This window comes from Peromyscus maniculatus, chromosome 1 (genome assembly GCF_049852395.1).
Source record: "Peromyscus maniculatus bairdii isolate BWxNUB_F1_BW_parent chromosome 1, HU_Pman_BW_mat_3.1, whole genome shotgun sequence".
Classification (NCBI taxonomy): Eukaryota; Metazoa; Chordata; class Mammalia; order Rodentia; family Cricetidae; genus Peromyscus; species Peromyscus maniculatus.
Window position 1 is genome coordinate 190,541,815 of NC_134852.1, and position 20,529 is coordinate 190,562,343.

Genomic DNA, 20,529 nt, shown 5'->3' on the forward strand with positions numbered 1-20,529 from the left:
TTTAAAAGTATCTATTGCCTTTGGTGTACCAGGGTTTTTCTTTTGGACTACCAACCAGCTCCCAAATCATGACACATGGACTTAATATTAGTTATGAATGCTTGGCCTTATCTTAGCTCTTATTTCAATCTGTTTCTCTTCATCTACATTTTGCCTCAGGTCTTCTTATCATCTTTATTTCTGTATATCTTACTTTCCTGCTGTCTCAATGTCTGCCTGGCTTCTGCCCTGGGCATGTCTCCCTCTTTTTCCTCATTCTTTTCTCATTCCTCTTGAGACAAGATTTCTCTTCCAATATATTCTCTCTCTCTGCCAGCCCCACCTATCCTTTCTCTACCTAGCTATTGGTCATTCAGCTCTTTATTAGACCAATCAGGTGCCTTAGGCAGGCAAGGTGAAACAAATGCAACACATCTTTACATAATGCAGCATAACCAAAAGTAAAACACCTTTGCACAGTTAAAGTAATATTCTGCAACATAAATGAATGTAACATGTCTTTGCCTCATTAAAATGATTATTCCACAACACTGTGGTCCTTGGGTCACATTTTGAGAAACACTTCTGAAGTTATTTGTCTGCATCCCTCCTGCTAGCATGGAAGCATTTTGACATAGGACTTGTGGTTAACTCCTTGTAACTCTAACAACTGGCCTGGGTCTTAGTTTGTCATAGGCTCTCACAGGTTTTAGTAATAACAACATACCATAAACTGAAAGACTGTCTTGATGGAATAGACAGAAATTATACTAAGTACTCAACAGAGAGACTCTAACATAAGAAATTAACTACACAAACATTGCAAGATGGAAATAGTGCGAAGGAAACAGAGAGGTAACATAAGGCTAAGAGGCCCTGTCCTTCCCCAGCGGTGAGGGCAAAGGGGAAGGTTGTAGTGTCAGAATCCAGTTGCCCTAGTTATGGTACATTTGAATGGCCGGCCTAGGGTACTTATCCTAACCATGTTCTTACCCCAAGGTTTACTTTAAAATAAGCTGAGTGGTGGTTTTAGGTATAGTAGAGGGCGTATTGTGGTGATGGGATATTTCAGTTGATTCTAATAGCAGTTGAAATTTTCCATGAGAGATGAGCATACACATAAGCACAAAGACACATATAAATCTAATGAGACCCCATAAGGTCTATGAGTTGCATATTGTCTGTTTCTTGGTTTTTGGTACTGTCCTGCAGTTAGAGGAGTTGTTTCCATTGGTGGGGGATAAATGAAGAATCCGTGGATTTCTCTGTACATTTCTTTTGAAACATCTTGTAAATCTATAATTGTTTCAAAATTAAAAAGTGGAAATATTAAAGTAACTTAAGTTTCCTTATTGTATCTAGAAAGGACCAGTAGATGAAACTGGCTGGGTCATTAAAAACGTCTTGTCCCTGCCTATCGTCAACAAGAAAGAAGACATTGTGGGAGTGGCTACATTTTACAACAGGAAGGATGGGAAACCCTTTGATGAGCATGACGAGCACATCACTGAGGTAAGCGTGAGAAAGAACAAGAGAGGCAGTGGAACATCATGAAATCATGGCGGCTGCATTAGCTACTCCTTGGTTTGGAATGACATTCCAAAGAACCCTGAAGACACGAGTCTCACAGTAGTAATCAAGATGCTGTGGTGGGGTCATTTCTGTTTCTGGATTTCTATAAACTGCAGCCTTTTATGTTCAAGTATAAAGTTTTGATTTTACCCAAATTCTTTCCAATCCTATAATAACAGCAAAGAATATTTTTATCCCCCTCCTCTTCCTCTTTCATAATCTCTCCCATTCTTGGCCTCAAACGTCTGTCTAATTTTTTTTTTTTTTTTTTTTTTGTTTTTTTGAGACAGGGTTTCTCTGTGTAGCTTTGCGCCTTTCCTGGTACTCACTTGGTAGCCCAGGCTGGCCTCGAACTCACAGAGATCCGCCTGCCTCTGCCTCCCGAGTGCTGGGATTAAAGGCGTGCGCCACCACCGCCCGGCCGTCTGTCTAATTTTTAGGTCCTACTTTATTTTATTCTGTTTGTAATTCCTTCTCTGCAGTAGAGTATTCTGGAAACGTGGCACCTGAAAAGCAAAGCTTAGTCAATCTTACTGTCTGGGCAGTAAATTCAGATTTCTTTTTCCTGACGTTGATATGAAGAGCTGGGTTGGCAGCGTGGGTGGGGGAAGGGCTGGTGAGGTCCCATCCCTTAGCTGAGGAGCAGCTGTAAATTGGTGGCTTCTGGAGAAGGGTCAGTTTTCTTCAGGAAAGAGCCCCTGAGAATCCAGCCACCCATGCTCCAGTAGATGGTCCCACCCCCACGCACGTACGGGCAGCACTAAGTGGGTCCAGTGGCTTTCAACACAGAGCCCATGAAGCTGAGAGGTGGAAGCGATGATGGAATGGCAGGTGAAGAACCGGGAAGAGGAGAACGAAGGTGAATTTGATCAAAACACATTATGTGCACACATGAAATTCTTCAGCAATAACTAAAACAATAAAAGTAATTTAAAAAAAAGAACTGGGCTGGTCATAGTGGAGGGAAGATCACTATAGGAAACTGTGCCCGTTGTTGTCCGCAAAGCAATTCTTATTTAACTTTAGAGGGTTTGAGTCACTGTTTCTTACACTTCAGACGTTAACCCAGTTTCTTGGATGGTCTCTTTTAAACACTGATACCTATGAGAGAGTGAATAAACTGGAAAGCAGGAAGGACCTTGCTCAGGAAATGATCATGAGCCGCACAAAAGCCACCTCCGATGAAATCGGGTCTATTTTGGTAAGTGGGGAATCCAGTCCTGTGGACAATGGCATTTCACCTCAACTTCTGGAAATCACCTAATGACTGGGAAGTCAGCCGGATGAGAAGAGGCTTAGTTCTGAGATAAGGAGAGGGAGACACAGTGAGGTGTGAGGAGGAGCTCAGTCAGCCCGTGAGCTAGCCTTCCTGGAAGTCCAGACTGCAGTGTTCTAGTAGCACTCTGTGGTGTGTGGGAGCCAAAGCAGCGACATCTAGATTCAAGTATACTAGTGAGGAAGACAAGGTTTTGAAGAAGAGCAATGTATCAGTCAGCTATTATCCCCTAATGCTGTGTAACAAACGGTGTATCATCTCAGTGACCTACATTATTATCTATGTTTTATGTACACAGCTGTGGGTTAAGCAGGCTCTGACTGACCTTAGTGACCAAGCTGTGAGTCTGGTTTGCTCTATGGCCTCTCATCTTCTGTGGACCAGCAGCAACCTGGTGACTTAAAGTCTTTGCTCACATGGTGGTCTCTAAAAGTCTCACTGACTAAACATGATCAAGTCCAATATCTTCTGATGAGGGAGCCAGTGGATTTTTGCTGCCAATGTTCTAATTACCACAAAATAAGGGAACCACATCACATAATCACTTTTTTTTTGTATTTTGGTTTTTGGTTTTTCGAGACAGGGTTTATCTGTGTAGCCCTGGATGTTCTGAAACTCACTCTGTAGACCAGGCTGGCTTCAAACTTACAGAGATCCACCCGCCTCTGCCTCTGAGTGCTAGGATTAAAGGTGTGCACCACCACCACCTAACTGCATAATCACTTTAAAAATTTTTATTTATTCTTATTTTATGTACATTAGTGCTTTGCCTGCATGTATGTCTGTGTGAGGGTGTCAAATCTTGGAGTTGCAGACAGTTGTTAGCTGTCATATGGGTGCTGGGCATTGAACCTGGATCTGCTGGAAAAGAAGTCAGTGCTCTTAACCACTGAGCCATCTCTCCAGGCCCCACATAATGACTTTCATTTTTGCTTTTTTCCTAGTTATCTTTTTTTTGAGTGTGTATATAGCTATAATGTGGTGTGGGGCATTGGCTTTGTTTTGCTGGAGTTAAAAGATATTTGACTAAAGTACTGAGATGATAAGGATGAGAACATGCGCATGGATCACATGAAACTGCTATTGGCAGCTGAAAAAAGAGACGTAAACCACTCTGTTTCCTTCTTTCCTTTCCTGCCTACCTGTAGCCCACAGCTTAGTTTTAAGACGGTTACAGCTGCGTTTTGGAAAAGGAGAGAACTCAATCGTATTAGGTTATTGGTCTAATTCTTCCTAATCACTTGCTGTAAGGCTCTTCCCATACAGAAGGTCTTTATATGTAACAGATGTGTAGCCTATTTTAACTGTATCTTAACTGGTTTTGATAGTAGGAGGGATGGGATAGAAATCTTTGTAGGAATTCCACACTTTGATTGCTTTTCCCTTTTAGAAATTCAAAGAGAAGTTACATGTGAATGCAATTGAAGAGTGTGATGAGAGACAGCTCCTGGCCCTATTGGTAAGTGTTTCCCTCTGATCCCCATGTTCTTTCTGTAGAGTCTCTTTGGGCACACATTCTCATTTCTCAACTAAATGTTGAGTTTCCTCAAATGTCTTCCTTGACATTTTCCAAGACTGAAAAGAAAGACTTCTCCTAAAGACCCATCCTTTGGTTTCTTACTTTTCTCCATCATTGTTCAACACACTTCAATCCACAGAGATCGTTTAAAACTGTAACTAAACCAGATGACTACAGGAGGCACCTCAGGATCTAGGGAGACCGTGGCTAGGTTTATCTTAGTAGCTTCGGGTTACAGCATAGCCAGAAGGCATGCCAGGGTGCCAGACCCCAGCCCTTCTCAGGGCAGTGACCATGGTGGGAGAGAGAGCATCGGGAGGGAGGGGTGGACAGGAGCTGTGAGGTCTACCCCACGCCTGCAGGGGAACTCGGTTCAGGGACTGTTGGCTGAGGTCACGTGGTGCCCTCAACACTGTGCTGATGACACACAGAAACACAGAAAAGCAGGTCACTTCCTTCCATGGGTTGAACGTTCCCCGAGATCCATTCACATACATTTCAACACCCAATGCCAGATGCCTGCTTTTAGCAACACTGTAGTTTTTCAGGTGCCTGGGTTGCCCTCTCTTGCTCTGTTCCTTTCTGATTCCCAGTGACCCTCCTGTATCCCCTCGCCTGTGTTCACTATCACCTCTCTCTGACTTGTCTCCCACCGAGGCAAGTCCTCTCTCCTCTCTCCATCCCCTCTTATGTTCCTTCCCTTCCTCCTAGCAGCTCAGTCTCAGAGACTTCAGAATCTCGCCTCATTTGATTAGTGTTGTTTATCACCACAGCACTGAGTATGTGGTGCCCTGTTCTCTAAGAATCCTGAGCTCTTGCCCTTCATTGGTCTGCATTTGATAAGCATCTCACTAATCTAAATTCCTTATTTAAAAGATTCATTTTTTTTAACCTCCCGAGTCACAGTCATGACCATGTTCTTCATTACCCTTCCCCTCCCCCACATATTCCTAACTCTTTTGTGGTGGGTTTAAAATCAAAAATGTCTACTATAGAAAGAAAAGAGTCCCTGGGATTGGGTTGGAGTCAAACCCACTTAGAAAAATTTTAAGCATGCCTCTATATTGAGATTCGACTGGTTATCAGCCTCTGGTCACTGTAACTGAGCTGGTACAAGGAAGAAGGTGGGAACGATGGAGGGGATGGAGGGAGAGAGGGAGAAAGAGGAGCCCCTGCCCTGGGGGAGAGAAAGCACCAAGAGGCAGGACTTGGCTGTGTGGTTCAGGGACTTGTTTGTGGGTTTCTTTTATCATCGCATCTCTTGCTAATTAATTGATAAACTAATTGTGTGGGGGTAGATGGGGGTGAGGGCTGGATCATGAACCATGGCGCACAGGTGGGGTCAGAGACTAACTCCTGGAGTCGGTTCTCTCCTTACCACGCAGATTCCAGGGACTGAACTCAGGTCATCAGGCCTGGGGGCAAATGCCTTGAGCTGCTGAGCCATCTCCGCAGGCCCCCCCCCGCCCCCCCGCCCCTGTTAACCCTTTACTGTCGATATTGAGTGTGCGGCATAAAGAAAGGCCATCAGCCGAATGTAACCTGAACTGATCTGTCCTTTCAACAGAAGGAGGACTTGCCGGACCCGAGCGCAGCAGACCTGTATGAGTTCTGTTTCAGCGACTTCCCGGTTACAGAGCACGAGCTGGTTAAATGCGGGCTGCGGCTGTTCTTTGAGATAAATGCGGTGGAGAAATTCAAAGTGCCAGTAGAGGTCAGGAGGCGTTTTGCTTGAAACGCGGTTTGATTCTGTTGCGGTGCCTCACTGGTGTTTTCTACAGTTCCAAAGATTAGCTCAAGTTAGGATTTCAAATTATCATTAACTTTGAGAATGCACCCGCTTAATCTCTGTCAACAGGACCAATGCACCTCTTTAGATAAGCAAGCCCCAGGCCTCCTAAACTTTAGAATTCTGTTCTAAAGTCTGAACAGTGTTGTTGCCTTTGGGTAACAGGTTCTTACGAGGTGGATGTACACAGTGCGGAAAGGGTACCGCCCTGTCACCTACCACAACTGGCGGCACGGATTCAATGTGGGGCAGACCATGTTCACCTTGCTGATGGTAGGTACCGATGCTGGAAGCCACGGAGAGGGTTTGCAACTCTGAATAGTTCCCACTTGAGAGATGAGGAGAAGTGGCTATGGCTTGTGTCAGAGCTATCATCTGACATTCATGGACAGGATCCCACAGACGCATACCCTTCTGTGGCTGCTGCCAGAGATGCGGGTCTCCCTGGGCACTCGGCTAGATCACCGACCAGAAATTCATATGCTTACCATGTTAAAGGAACATCCAGATAAGTCCTAGGTTTTGAAACTGCCTGGGATGACACAAGACTCACTAAATACAAAACTAATCTTTGGTGGAAACATGGTGAGCCATCCCCACCCCACCCCAGGCCCTGGGCCCGGGCACCTCCCTCGCAGTAAGACTGGGCTGTGCTGGGTATAAGATGTATTGACCTCTATAAATGTGTACTCACCCGTCTTTCTAGACAGGGAGACTAAAGAAATACTACACAGACCTTGAAGCGTTTGCCATGCTCGCTGCTGCGTTCTGCCACGACATCGACCACCGAGGCACCAATAATCTGTACCAAATGAAGTAAGTGAACGTGTGCACTGTGGTGGCCTGTGCTGAGGGATGCTAGAAGACACCTGGGGAGGAAGACAGATCTCCCCTGTCCTCCACGATCCACAGTCCAGCCACTTCCTCCACCTCATTTATGGTGTCAGGACTATTCTCTCCCTCCTGAGCTATCCTGATGTAGCATATGCTCTCTTCCCATAGTGCTCGCCTGCCTCATTCCCTTCTGCTTCCACTTCTGAGGTCCCCCAGCTTTGTAACTTTAATCAGAGTATTGAAGTCACACATTAATCTTAGGCTTACACTAGTGTATGCCCAGGGAACACTCCCCTGCTCAGGCTAAAAAACGTGTCATTTGGGGCTTGCAATTCTTCACTTCCTGGCCCTTTGGTTCTGCCATGCCCCATCTCAGCTGCTCTTCCAGCTCAGCATCATGTCATCTCCTTCTCTGGTCCCGAGGAAGGAAGTGTGTAGATGTAATCAACCGTCTTATTAAGTAAGAAACACAGAACCAGTGCAAAGAAGAAAGCCAAGAGATCACGATGCAGGTGCAGACTCATGTCAGACAGATTTAGATTTACCAGCCATCTACTTTCTAAGCCTCGATTTCCTTGTCTGGACAATAGGAATCATAATAATGATGTGCAGCTGCAAAGATTAGATAGAATCCTGCATACAAAATCCTCACACACATATCACCCTCAGTTCTAACACATGGCCCACCATCCTCCAGCGGTAGTGAAGTGTTCCAGGGATGATAGACTTTGGTGTGTGGGTTTAGGGGATCCAACTACTTCCTGGTTGAAAAACCTTAGGCAACTCACTTATTTGGAGACTCAGTTTCTTAACTTGAAAATGGGTATAACATTGCCCTGTCAAAGATGGTTGTGGGAGTCAAGTGAGATTACTTCTATGAAACCTGTGTGCCAGGGACTTCAGATAAAGGCACTCTGTGAATGAAAAGCACATTCTGAACAGTCTTTTCCCACTTTGAACAGCTGTGCTATCAACCTTCATCTTGAAAGAAACATCGCCACTAAAGCTCTTTCCCAGGACATCACCATCATTATGTCCTCACTAAGGCAAGAGTCCTGGGGGAATCAATGGAGTCCTCTCATTCTGCTCCAAAGAAACTAAGACTTACTGGGCATCTCTTTTTCACTTACTTTTCTTTCTTTTGTTCTTTCTTTCTTTCTTTTTCCAAGATAGTGTTGCTATATAAAGCTAACCTCAACCTTATCCTCTTCCCACCTCAGTTGGGATTGCATTTGTGAACTGCCATGTCTGGTGTGTTGAACACCTCCTGTGTGCTGGAGGCTGATCTAAGCACGTGGTAGCCTTGTCTCATTTCACCTCCCACTGCCTCACGGTATCCCCCTCTCTCACGGATGAGTAAACAGACTCAGAAAGATGAAATCAGACTTGTCTTTGGTTATCGTCAGCAGCAGAGCTGGATGAGGCACCTTCTTGCCTGTGGGCTTTCAGGAAGGATGGAGACACATCCCGGACCTCACATTGGCCTGGTAACTACTCTGTTGGTCTTTTGCAGCCATTGCTCTTCTGGGAATTTGACAGAAGGAATGTGTGGTGACAGAAGGGTTTCTTGACATCAGGCTGGGGTCAGCCCATCTTCTTCATCCTCGGCACAGGTTGAGCCCTCTGGCAGTTCCACTGTTCCTGGAATCAAATGCAGTCTCAAACTGCCCTTCAAAAAACCAAGACAACAACAAAAACCTGCAGTGAGCCCCTTTAAGTTTTCCTGATGCATTGGAAGAATTGCTCAGGATTCCTCAAAGATTCTGCTCCATTGGCAAATGCAGCCACTGCGAAGGTTGTCTAAGACCGAATTGTTCTTCTCACTCTGATGGTAGCAGGAAGATCCCCTGCAGAGTGAACAGAGGCTGTTGGGACACAGGGGACACTTCCTGGCTTGACCCTGCACCTCCGGTCTTATCATTTGCCTCCAGGATGTCTGACCCCCTTATCTCTCAGACTCTGCCCTCTGATAGCCCCCGAGAGCTCCCAGCTTCACGTTTTTGATGATTCCACCAAGTTCCTGTGTACTCTTTGCTCACTTCATTTTCCTGGCCAGTTGGTTTGTTTTATCCTGTCCATGTTTGTAGACTCCTTTCCTCTTTCGCCCCCTTTGCTCTCTTATTTCTTAATTCTCTGATATTTCTGTCTCCTTGGACAAATGCAGCAACTGTCAAAACATATTAAGAATTATAGATTTCCCTTTCATTTCCCCCCGTACATCTTCCTGTGTTTTGCAGTCTGCACTGATTATTTTCCATAATGGAGGATCCATCTGCTCACAAGGCAGAGCCTTCCTCTGTTCTGGTGTGAGTCTAACAACAGACTGTTATCTTTGATATTGAGCTAAAATTGGTCTTCCTATACATAATTTATATTTCTCCTGGTTTGGGCCTCTGGACCTTCAGGAATAAGTATGGTTTCTCACCCATTGTCCCTCCTTCATGTATTAAAAAAAATATAACATCTTTCTTACCAAAATATTTCCTTTCCAGTCTGAACACACTAATGTTTTGAACACTTTGAGGGGTTTGCCTAGTAGGAACAGGGTCTTGCTATATAGTACAAGCAGACTCAAACTCATGGTCCTCCTGCCTCAGCTTCCTTCATGCTGGGATTATAGGCATGTACCACACCACCCAGCTTGAGCTGCTCTTTAAACAACAGTTCCCTCCGAATAGTTTTGTTTATAATGATTCTCTGCATTTTAGCATTTTCATGTCATTTCAAAACTGTGGATCCCCAAATTTGGCATGGTAATCTAGACATGCCTTGAAGTACTTTATATTTAATCCTACTGAAGTTTCATCTCCTGAAAGTTAGGGTTCTGCAAAACTGTTAAAATTACATTTATTGATTTGTGTGTGTGTGTGTGTGTGTGTGTGTGTGTGTGTGTTGCACCACAGCGCATATTTGGAGGTCAGAAGACAGCTTTTGGGAGCCATTTCTCTCTTTCTGCCCTGTGGGTCCTGTGGTATCAAACTCAGGCTTGGTGGCAGGTACCTTGACCCACTGAACCATCTTACCAGCCCAATTAATTCCTTAACCTACTGTGGGACTCCCAACAATAGGAGTGTGTGTGTGTGTGTGTGTGTGTGTGTGTGTGTGTGTGTGTGTGTGTCTGTGTGTGTCTGTGTGTGTGTGTGTGTGTGTGTGTGTGTGTGTGTGTGTGTTGGTGGTGGTGGGTAGGGTGTCTCTGACTCTTTTGCCTGCACTTGGGACCCTTTTCCTCTTACTGGGTTGCTCTATCCAGCTGAGATATGAGGGTTTTTGCCCAGTCTTATTGTATCTTGTTAGACCATGCTAGGTGGATATCCTTGGGAGGCCTGCTCTTTTTTTTTTTTAAACAGATAAGGAGTTGATCTGGGGGGGAGGGGAAGTGGGGGAAGGGACTGGGAGGAGTGGAGGAAGGAGAAACAGAGGTCAAGATGTAATGTATGAGAGAAGAATAAAGGTAAAAAAACGAAAGGATGAAAGAAAGAGAGAGAGAGAAAGGGATGAAGAAAGACAGACAGACAGACAGACAGACAGACAGACCTATCTAAGTTACACTTTGTCAGACCATGATTTAAGATTTTTTTCCCCCAGTTTCTTGTCATGTGGAAATCAGGTAGTCCTGTTTCTACAATGGTCATTTGAGCATTGGTAACATTGTGCTTCAGGACAGAGCCGAGGGCAAGGCTCCAGGAACACGACCAGAAAGATGCTTTAGGAAATCAATTGTGAGATAGTCAATGAAGCCACACTCCTGGGTACCATTCCAGCTATTTGAGTGAAAGCTGAGTGAACACAATCCATATCCCAACATTCATGGAAGATTCCATGAAGAAAGCACTTTCCAAGCAGCTGGCTGAAATCACCACCCCGCTGTCCCTAGGTTTCCACAGAAGGGCATCTCACATCATTGTCTCATCCTGAATCTTCTCTGAAGTTCTCAGTGATTATTTATAGGCAATCTGTCTGAGCCATCACAGGACCAATCTCTCTGTTCCCTCATGCACAAATCACACCATTTTCTACTTCCTGAATTTCAAGATAAACTTGGTGTCCAGTCTTTGGTTACCAATTTCTCAGAATTTCCCAGAGAATATTGTAGATGGTCTCCCAAGGGCACATATCCTCAGATACTGTCCGTGGGATGATCAGATGTCAGTCAACTGGGCTGAAACATCACTCTTCAATTTCATCCTGTGTCACCCCTTTTGGAATTTTAATCTTCAAAGATTATTCTCAGGAAGATAAGGAAACCCAGTGGGTTAAATAACCAAACCACACACATCACCTTTGTGATTCAAGCTTCTCTCTGGTCATTTTCTCCTGCACAGTTAGACAACATCAGTATGAACTGTATGTTTTTAACACTATAAGCTCACTGCGGAAAATGTCCTAAAAACGGAAAACTATTTCTGAATTTTATATTTTTTTCTTTCTCCTTAAGATATCTTCAAAATCTTTAGTAACTTCTCTGAAAATCGACATTCTAGGAAATTACCATGTCAAATTAGTTTTCTCCTATAAATACATGTGTGTGAATATGTATGCATATATGTGTGTGTGTATACATACATACATACATACATATATATATATATATATACATATTTGTAAGTCATCTGCAGTCACCTAGGCATTTGCTCCTAATATTTCAGCATGTGCCTCCCAAGCATAAGAGGGATGCACACAGAGACACAGCACAGTGGCCCCACCCCAAAGAAACTTTACAGTTGTGCTGTGATATTATTTGATGCAAACTAATTATTAATTAAATTAAAATTAATGATTTTTTTCTATCTCAAGCACCCCAAATTGATTCGAGATAAAATCAAGGATCATTTGTTGTATATCATAGTTGATGATCTTCAATCTCCTTTACCTAAAGGTAGTTTCTTCATCTTGTTGTGTGTCTCGGGATACCATTTTTGAAGAGTCTAGGCAAGTTATTCTCCGGCACCCCTCTCCATCTGGATGTATTTAATGCTTCCTAATCACTAAATATGTCATAAGTATTTTTGGCAGTTCTTTCTATGTGTGCTGTGTCCTCTGGATATCGGTGTAAGGAGGCCGAGGGTATCAATGTGTCCCATTATCTGAAATTTTAAACTTCTTGTGGTTTAGATGGACAGAGTGCTGTCTGTTATTCGGTAATCTCTCTGTGTAGTGGAACATTCCCCAACCCTGTAACAGTAATATGTCAAGTGTTGCTTCGAGAATGAGTAAATATTTAGCTCCCCAATAACAAATTTGACCAATTTAAATTTTTAATAATTTTTATTAGTTATTTGATTTTTTTGTACATGTTTTAATCATATTTACCCTTCTTGTTCTGACTCTTTCCAGATCTACCCTTCTCCCCTTCCCATCCACCCAACTTTGTGTCTTCTTGCCCAGCAAAACCAAATGGAGCTGCCCAAATATTTTTCAATGTGTGGTCTTTAACAGAGCCCGATCTATTTACCAGGGGCCACACACTTAGAGGAAATGGACCCTTCCTTTTCACCAGAAGCTAAAAATTGCCAACAGCTCTACAGTTAGGAGCGGGAATCTGTGTTCAACTCCCGCCCCATGCTGGGATTTGGTCTGGTTTGGGCTTGCGTAGGTCTTGTGTGTGGTGCCTTTCTCCCGGTGTGAGTTCACACACGCAGCCGCCCTGTTGTGTCAGAAGTCACTGTTTCCTTGGAGTCACCCACTGCCTCGGTTCTTACTCTGTCTGCCCCTTTCAGACATCTGCTCCCTATTTCCGTGATCCCCGGGCAGTGGGAGGAGGCAGTACAGAACGTGTATCCCATTTAGGGCTGGGTTTTCTGCAGTCTCTTAAAAGAATTCAACATTCTACTCTTCTAACTGAAACTGAACTTAAAAAGAAATCTCCAATGCTGATATCCTACAGATACTAAAGTATTTGTTTTAAATGATGGATTATAATATTGGTTACTGCACCAATTGGTGACTTGGCAATGTCTCCTCCCCACAAATTTCTGTTCTTTGCAATGCAAAATGAAAATTCTCTAAAGCCGCCACGGTGATTCTGATGTTTTCCTTAGAAAGATTTATTTGTATTTCCATGGAAAATCTTCCCCTAACCTACAGAATTTTGGTCTCAACCTCTTGTCACTTTTTTCTTCTACCTTTTTTTCTTTTTTCTTTTTTTCTTCCTTTCTTTTCCTTTCTTTTTTGGCTTTTGAGGCAGGGGTTTTCTATGCAACAGCCTTGGCTGTTGTAGACCAGGCTAGCTTCAAACTTATAGAGATCCACCTGCTTCTGTCTCCAGAGTGCTGGGATTAAAGGTGTGCACCACCGCTGCCCAGCTTCCTTTTACCTTTTGATATTCATTGTGTCTTTCCTTCCCGGCACAGGTGACATTGAAGAAAAATGGTGTCACAGAATGGGGTCTTCACTCACATAGAGCTGTCTTTTAGTTCTTAGTGAATGGGCAATCTTACTTTTAAATGTATGCCATTGCCTTGGGGAAGAAAGAAATGATGCTTTATACTGACTTGTATTTGTTTCCTGGAATTATTAATTAGTTGATTAATTAATTAATTTAGTTTGTGGTTTTTGAGACAGGGTCTTGCTATGTAGCCCAGGCTGGCCTCAATCTGTAATCCTCCTGCCTCAATTTTTTGTTTTGTTTTGTTTAGTTTTTTGAGATAGGGTTTCTCTGTAGCTTTGGAGCCTGTCCTGGACTAGCTCTGTAGACCAGGCTGGCCTCGAACTCACAGAGATCCACCTGCCTCTACCTCCCGAGTGCTGGGATTACAGGCATGTGCCACCACTGCCCGGCCTGCCTCAATCTTTTAGTTACAGGTTTGTGACTGCCCAGGCCCAGCTTGGAAACTCTCAATAGACACTGTCTATACAGGTAGTTCATGGCATTCCACAGTTGCTGAATGTTACATAAGTCATAGGACAGCACCACGTGTCCAGAGAACCCAAAGATTTTATGATAGATTAAACTTAATAGTTTAAATAATTCAAATAATTCAGCCACTTGGACATTCCCTGCCCCCTTTATTTTTTAGTTTTTGGAGACAGAGTCTCACTCTGTAACTCTGGCTGTCCTGAAATTCGTTATGGAGACCAGGCTGGCCTTGGACTCACAGAAAGCCATCTGCCTGCTTCCCACGTGCTAGGATTAAAGGTGTATACCACCATGCCTGGCAAGTAACACCTTCTTACCTTCTAAATTAAAAATCATCTTTTCCAGTATCTTGAATTTGGCCATTTCATAGACATTGAGTAGGGAAGGAGACAAGACGTGAACAAGAATTCTGAAAGAGTGAAGATGCTGTATGGATTTCTGTGTCATCTCTAAACTACTGAAGCTATGCTGTGTCCTTTGCTTCCTAGGTCCACATCTCCACTTGCAAAGCTTCATGGGACTTCTATTTTAGAGCGACATCACCTGGAATATAGCAAGACTCTCTTGCAGGATGAGGTACGAGAGTTTTCCTCGCAGGAAGCTTACAGGTTCTGGATCTAAGACTACCCCAAGTGCTTGGGTGAAAAACAGTCTTCAGTGATGACACTGGCGATGTGTGCCCTTACCCAAGGACAGTTTGCATGTCCCTGCCTCTCTGCCATGGCAGAAGTTGCTATACTGCATCTAGGTTTTGCAATACCAAGCTGCAAGAAGTTAAGACCAAGAAGAAAAGAGGCACAAAAGTCACAGAATCTCTGGCCCATTGGTCAAGAACGTGAAAGGGCTTTGTGCACCTTGAGCATCTATTTATAAATGTAGAGAGGGAATAACAGCTACGCAGACACTGTTTTTATTACTCACTCATGGGGCACACCCTGCAGAGTATGGGGTGGACCTTGGAGAAAGTCAAATTGTGGTAAGGTAGGCTCAGATAAAAATACCAGATAAATCAAACAGCTTCCACAGGAGAGGCCCTGTATCAAGCTCTATTCATGGGAGAAAAAGGGGAGGGGTCATGACGGCTTAGGTAGGAAGAGGTTTCCAGCCCCTTGAACCCTTAGGATTGGCACTCACAGTATACCACTAACCTTCCACAGGGAGAAGCTATGTGAATCCCTTTATTAACTTCATTTCAGGGGTTTCTGGGCAAGTGGAACAACTCAAAGGGCTTGTTTTTAGAATGAAGGAAATCATGTTTTACACAGACGGAGAACCTGCTTAGCATCACATGTTCACAGGAAAACTGCACTCTGGAGGATGGGCTTTTTCCTCAGCTTCTGTAATAAGGTCCCAATAAAGGCTGAGGAAGGAAATAGACTGACCTGTTCCAGCCTAAAGATAGTACACAGTTCAGGGCATGGATGATACCCAGTTTGGGACAACGAAAAGAAAGGGTAGCTGAAAGGGATTCTGGGAGATGAAAATCTCCTGTCAATGCCTAGTTTGTCAGGAGCCTTTGTTTTGCTGTGGGACAGTCTTCGTGGGGCAGTATTCCTGAAGAAGTATTTCCTGTGCATCCCTCTCCATACCACAGTGAGACAAAGTAAATTCTAATCTGTCAGCCACACTCCGCCTGGTAAGGCAAATGTATTTAAGGAACTTCAGCCGAGTGTCCCACCACACAACTTAGAAGGCACCTAGTAGCTTACGTGTTTCCCTTTCTGGGTTTTGACGGTTTATAACAGAGGTGCACTCTTCCGTCTTTGTTTTTTATGGTCTTTGTTGCAGTCTAACCTGGTGTGGTGGCTAGTCTTGGTTGTCCTCTTGTCACAGCTGGGGAGAAGGAGCGTCAACTGAGAAATCGCCTCCATCAGTTTAGCCTGTGGGCCCGCTTATGAGGCATGCTCTTGATCGTTAACTGATGTAGGGTGCCAGCCCACTGGGGGGCAGGCAGTACCACCCCTGGGCAGGTGGTCCTGAGTTGTACAAGAAAGTTCGCTGAGCTTGAGCCTGAGGACCAAGGCAGTAAGAAGTGTTCCTCCATGGGAGCGTGCCTCAAGCTCATGCCTCAGGTTCCTGCTGTGGCTTCCCCCAGGGATGGGCTGTAGTCGGCTAGCTAAAACAAGCTGCTTCCTCCCCATGTAGCTTTTGGTTACCAGTATCAGAGATGCAAACTAGAACACCTGGCTTTGATGGCCATGCAAATGATTATTATTCTTTCTAAAAAGGAATATTGCCTCTCAGTAATGTATACTGCCTTTTCAAGGACCTGTCTACAATGCGATTGAACCTCTAATTGCAGATGTTTAAAGCTTTGTCAATATGGTTGCTAGACAACACAATCACACAGCCTATTTATGAGCAGTCAAATTGACCACAACAAATTGACGCTTTAGCTCATAATATATGCCTTTTATATTTTAGGAAAATAGTGTGGCTCTTTTTTATTATTCTGTAAAGAAAATAAGCCTACTAAAAGTTTTCATATTTTTAATAAGAGAAATCCTTAGAATTTATTCAGCAATTTTGGCTCTTGTGGGCATCACTCAGACCTTTTGTTTTTCATATTGTAATACATTGAACTGAAACGTCCTTATTGCCAGTGTTACAGCTCCGGAGGGAAAGGTAGAAAGGTATCCTGACTTGTCAGGAAGTCAGGCTATACCTACAGCTGTGAAGGGAAGGTATCCTGGATACCTACAGCTGTGAGGAGAAAGGTATCCTGACTTGTTGGTAAGCCAGGCTATACCTGAAGCTGGGGTCTGGGAGGCGGGGGTCTCCTCTCAGGATGTGGCAATCCTGCTCCTCTCAGAGAGAGAGAGAGAGAGAGAGTCCTTACAGCTGAGCTCTGCTCTGCTCCCCTAAGGGAGCTTCCCAGCAGAGGTACCCATTTCGTCCCAGCTCTGGCCCAAGATGTTACTTCTGCTTCCCTCTGCCTAGGGGAAACCCTGCAGAAATGTAGCAGTCTGCTCCAGCTCCAGCGAAAAGTTGTTACTTCTGCTCTGCTCAGGAGTTTCCCAGCGGAGGTGTCCTCTGCTTCTTCTGCTCTGCTCCCTAAGGAGCTTCCCAGCAGAGATTCTGCTCCTTTGAGCTGGCGAAAGACCTTCACCCAAAACTCCTTCAAGAGATTTATTTGGAAAGGAGGAATCAGGAGAGTGGCTGCCTCTGCCAGGGTGGAGGAAGACAGCAGCCATCTGAACAGGAGAAGAGGCTTGTACGGGGCTTCTTAGAGGCGGAGCTTTTCTAGGGAGACGATTTTCCGGATAGGCGGTGCGGAATTGGTCAGATTTTGATCCTCTTGTGCTTGGACAAACTCAGATTGGCTGGATTTTGTGCTCAGGGATTGGTTGCTTTCATGTTCAGTTGGCCCTTTCACCCTACACTTAACTTTCCTAGAATTTGACACATAGGACTGACTGTATTTCAAACCAGACAGAAATCAGCTTGTGACCTGAGTGAATAGGTTGTGATATTGTTAGTCAAATTTATGAGAACACACACACACACACACACACACACACACACACACACACACACACACACACACCAGCTAAGCAGTTAGGGGCTGGCCTGGCTAGAACTGGCCTAGAGACCCGGCCTTGTTTTGGCGCACCTGCATCTTTATATAATGTTTTCAGAACAATGTGCAGGGATAGGGAGATAAGTATTACTTGCTTATATATTTTAAGAATTCATAGCTTAGGACTAAAAATTCAAGTATTAGGTGAAATATGGAGGGAAACTATAAATGGAAGTGATGGCATTCAATTCTGCCACCCAGCAATGGGCATTCCATTAATACTGGATGAACTTCGCTGCTGTAGCCTGGTGGCATGGTGGAATGCCTGAAACCCCCACACTTTGGAGGGAGAGGGAGAAGGCAAGGAATCCAACGTTTTCTTGGATACATAGCCTGGGCAACATGAGACCATGCCTTAAAAGAAAACAAAACACACAGACAAAACCCACATTGGATCTGGACTGAGATGCCCGGTGGAGTCATTGTGAACAGTCCCAAGTAGGAATATGATTTTAATCCAGACAGTTTTTTTTTCCTGCAATTTGGAAGTTTACTGGGCACTGCTTGACTCTGCCCATCTGAAAACACACACTATAGTTGCAACAATGAATTCAATGTTTTAATAAACAAATGATAGATTCCGGTCTACTGTTTACATATGTCTTTCAAAATGCCAGTTCTTGTTCCAGATGATATAAATAGATGGCCTCCATGAAAACTTATCATGTCTAGAGCTTGAGTTCTTGGGCAAAACCTCAAAAGCCTTCTAGAATGACCAACAGCCAGATTTGGTTTAGGGTTAAGATTTTGTTTAATTTTGTTTTAACCTGAAGGTGGTCTCAAAACTCTATATAATAATTTATATTATCATAATGGAGATACAACAACAGTGAGTTAACTTGTAGCAAGTTTAATTTCTAGTAATTCCTCAGGTTTGCCTCACTGGAGTTGACCTTGCATGGGTCTTTACTGAGCACAGACTATGAGTTAGGCAGTTGGAAGGACAATTTATCCCAGTTGAGAAAACAAAGGCAGATGTTAGGGCTGTGTCCAGCATATTCGGCTTTCAACAGTAAAGCTGGGACCTGGTCCCAGGCTTCTTGCTGAAAGGCAGTGTGGGGTAGAAACTGAGAGCACCCACCAGTGGGCAGACTACATCGGTTCAGATACCATACCTGCCCTGTTTTGGCTGTTTAACCCAAAGCAAGTTGCTTAACATCTCTGCATTATGGTTTGTCATAGATTAAGAGCATTCACGTAGCACTTAGAAGCTGGTAGGTGCAGGAAATACTCACTTGCTCTTACCAGTTTGGAGTTCAGTTCAGTATTCCTTTCTGCGTTATATTCCTCTCGTCTCCACACAGGCCTACAGACTGTTGCCTTTCTCTCTCCCATGGAATTGTCCCGGGTTTTGTCACCTTCATTTGGCAATACCATTGTACCTCTGTCCTCTGTCCTGCATGACTGAAATGGTCCATACAGAACACCATGACTTTTAATAACCACTCCAAGTTTTCTATTCTGGTAATCTAGAAAATGAAGAAATGAAACTAATTCATAAATGAAGATATTATTAATGAGAAATTCTGAAAAAAAAAAGATCTACTAATTCTTTGTTAAATATTGCAAGAAAACATTTTAAGGGTAACACAAGGAGGTTCGTTATTTTTTCTACATACATGAATATTAGTGTTGTCGTTGGCCATTTCTAAGAGACAGTGGTTTCATGGTTACTCTAGAATTAGCTTGTCAGCAGTGCCACATGGCTAACCATTGGACATCCCAGAAATCCTTTCTTTCTTTTTTTTTTTTTTTTTTTTTTTTTTTTTTGGTTTTTTTCGAAACAGGGTTTCTCTGCGTAGCTTTGCGCCTTTCCTGGAACTCACTTGGTAGCCCAGGCTAGCCTCGAACTCACAGAGATCCACCTGCCTCTGCCTCCCAAGTGCTGGGATTAAAGGCGTGCGCCACCACCGCCCGGCTCAGAAATCCTTTCTTACAGTGCCTCAATTAATACAAGTAAGTATTTATTCTATTGTTATATTTTCATATAGTCCTGAAAGATAACAAATTATTTATTCTAAAAATGAAGATATAGAGTAGCTGAACCTATTTTTAGAGTTTAAATGACCTACTCAAAGTAGAGTAGAGATTTGTACTTAAACCATTAAAAAAATAGGTATCAGGGGCTGGAGAGATGGCTCAATGGTTAAGAGTACTCACTGGCTACTCTTTCAGAGGTCCTGAGTTCAATTCCCAGCACCTACATGGCAGCTCACAACTGTCTGTAACTCCAGCTCCAGGACATCTGACATCCTCACACAGACATACACACAGGCAAAACACCAATGTACATAAAATAAAAATAAATAAATCATTTTTTAAAAAGACATCAAAAACGTTGAAAGACAGGCTATATGAACTCACTGTTTTGTTTGTTTGTTGAACCAAAGGTCAACTAGTTGTATTTTATTGTGAATTGTTCATCCTTTCTTGTGAATTGTTCATCTTACAGAGTTTAAACATCTTCCAGAATCTAAACAAGCGGCAGTTTGAAACAGTGATCCATTTGTTTGAGGTTGCAATAATAGCAACTGACCTGGCTTTGTATTTCAAGTAAGTATAAGAATGGGTATCTGTGGTGATATATTGTGTTCCCCAATATATTGTGCACCCTAATAAACTTATCTGGGGTCAGAGAACAGAACAGCCACTAGATATAGAGGCCAGAAAATGGCGGTGCGCGCGTGCATGCGCGCGCGCACACACACACGCACACACACACATACACACACACACCTCTTTAATCCTAGCATTCCAGAGGCAGAGAGACATTTGGATCTCTGTGAGTTCAAAGCCACACTGGAAATAGAGCCAGGCATGGTGGCACACACCTTTAATCCCAGGAAGTGATGACAGGAAGCAAAAAGGTATATAAGGCGTGATGACCAGGAACTAGAGCCTCTTTAGGCTTTTAGGCTTTTAGCAGCAGTTCAGCTGAGATCTATTCAAATGAGGACTCAGAGGCTTTCAGTCTGAAGAAACAAGATCAGCTGAGGAGTTGACAAGGTGAGGTTAGATGTGGCTTGTTCTGTTTCTCTGATCTTTCAGCGTTCACCCCAATACCTAGTTCCAGGTTTGTTTTTATTAATAAGACTTTTTAAGATTCGTGTTACAGGTGTCAGAA

General features: G+C 43.6%; 1 protein-coding gene across 2 annotated transcripts in view; it reads left to right on the forward strand.

Moving 5' to 3' along the window:
* Window positions 1-20,529, forward strand: part of Pde6c (phosphodiesterase 6C) — a 56,891-nt gene that overhangs the window by 24,449 nt on the left and 11,913 nt on the right. For both annotated transcript variants that reach the window (XM_006976632.4, XM_076563008.1), the window contains exons 9-16: window positions 1,342-1,491; window positions 2,609-2,752; window positions 4,218-4,286; window positions 5,914-6,060; window positions 6,301-6,408; window positions 6,842-6,951; window positions 14,314-14,401; window positions 19,858-19,958. In XM_006976632.4, the coding sequence (XP_006976694.3) occupies window positions 1,342-1,491; window positions 2,609-2,752; window positions 4,218-4,286; window positions 5,914-6,060; window positions 6,301-6,408; window positions 6,842-6,951; window positions 14,314-14,401; window positions 19,858-19,958 (917 nt within the window). The remainder of the gene's footprint in view (window positions 1-1,341; window positions 1,492-2,608; window positions 2,753-4,217; window positions 4,287-5,913; window positions 6,061-6,300; window positions 6,409-6,841; window positions 6,952-14,313; window positions 14,402-19,857; window positions 19,959-20,529) is intronic.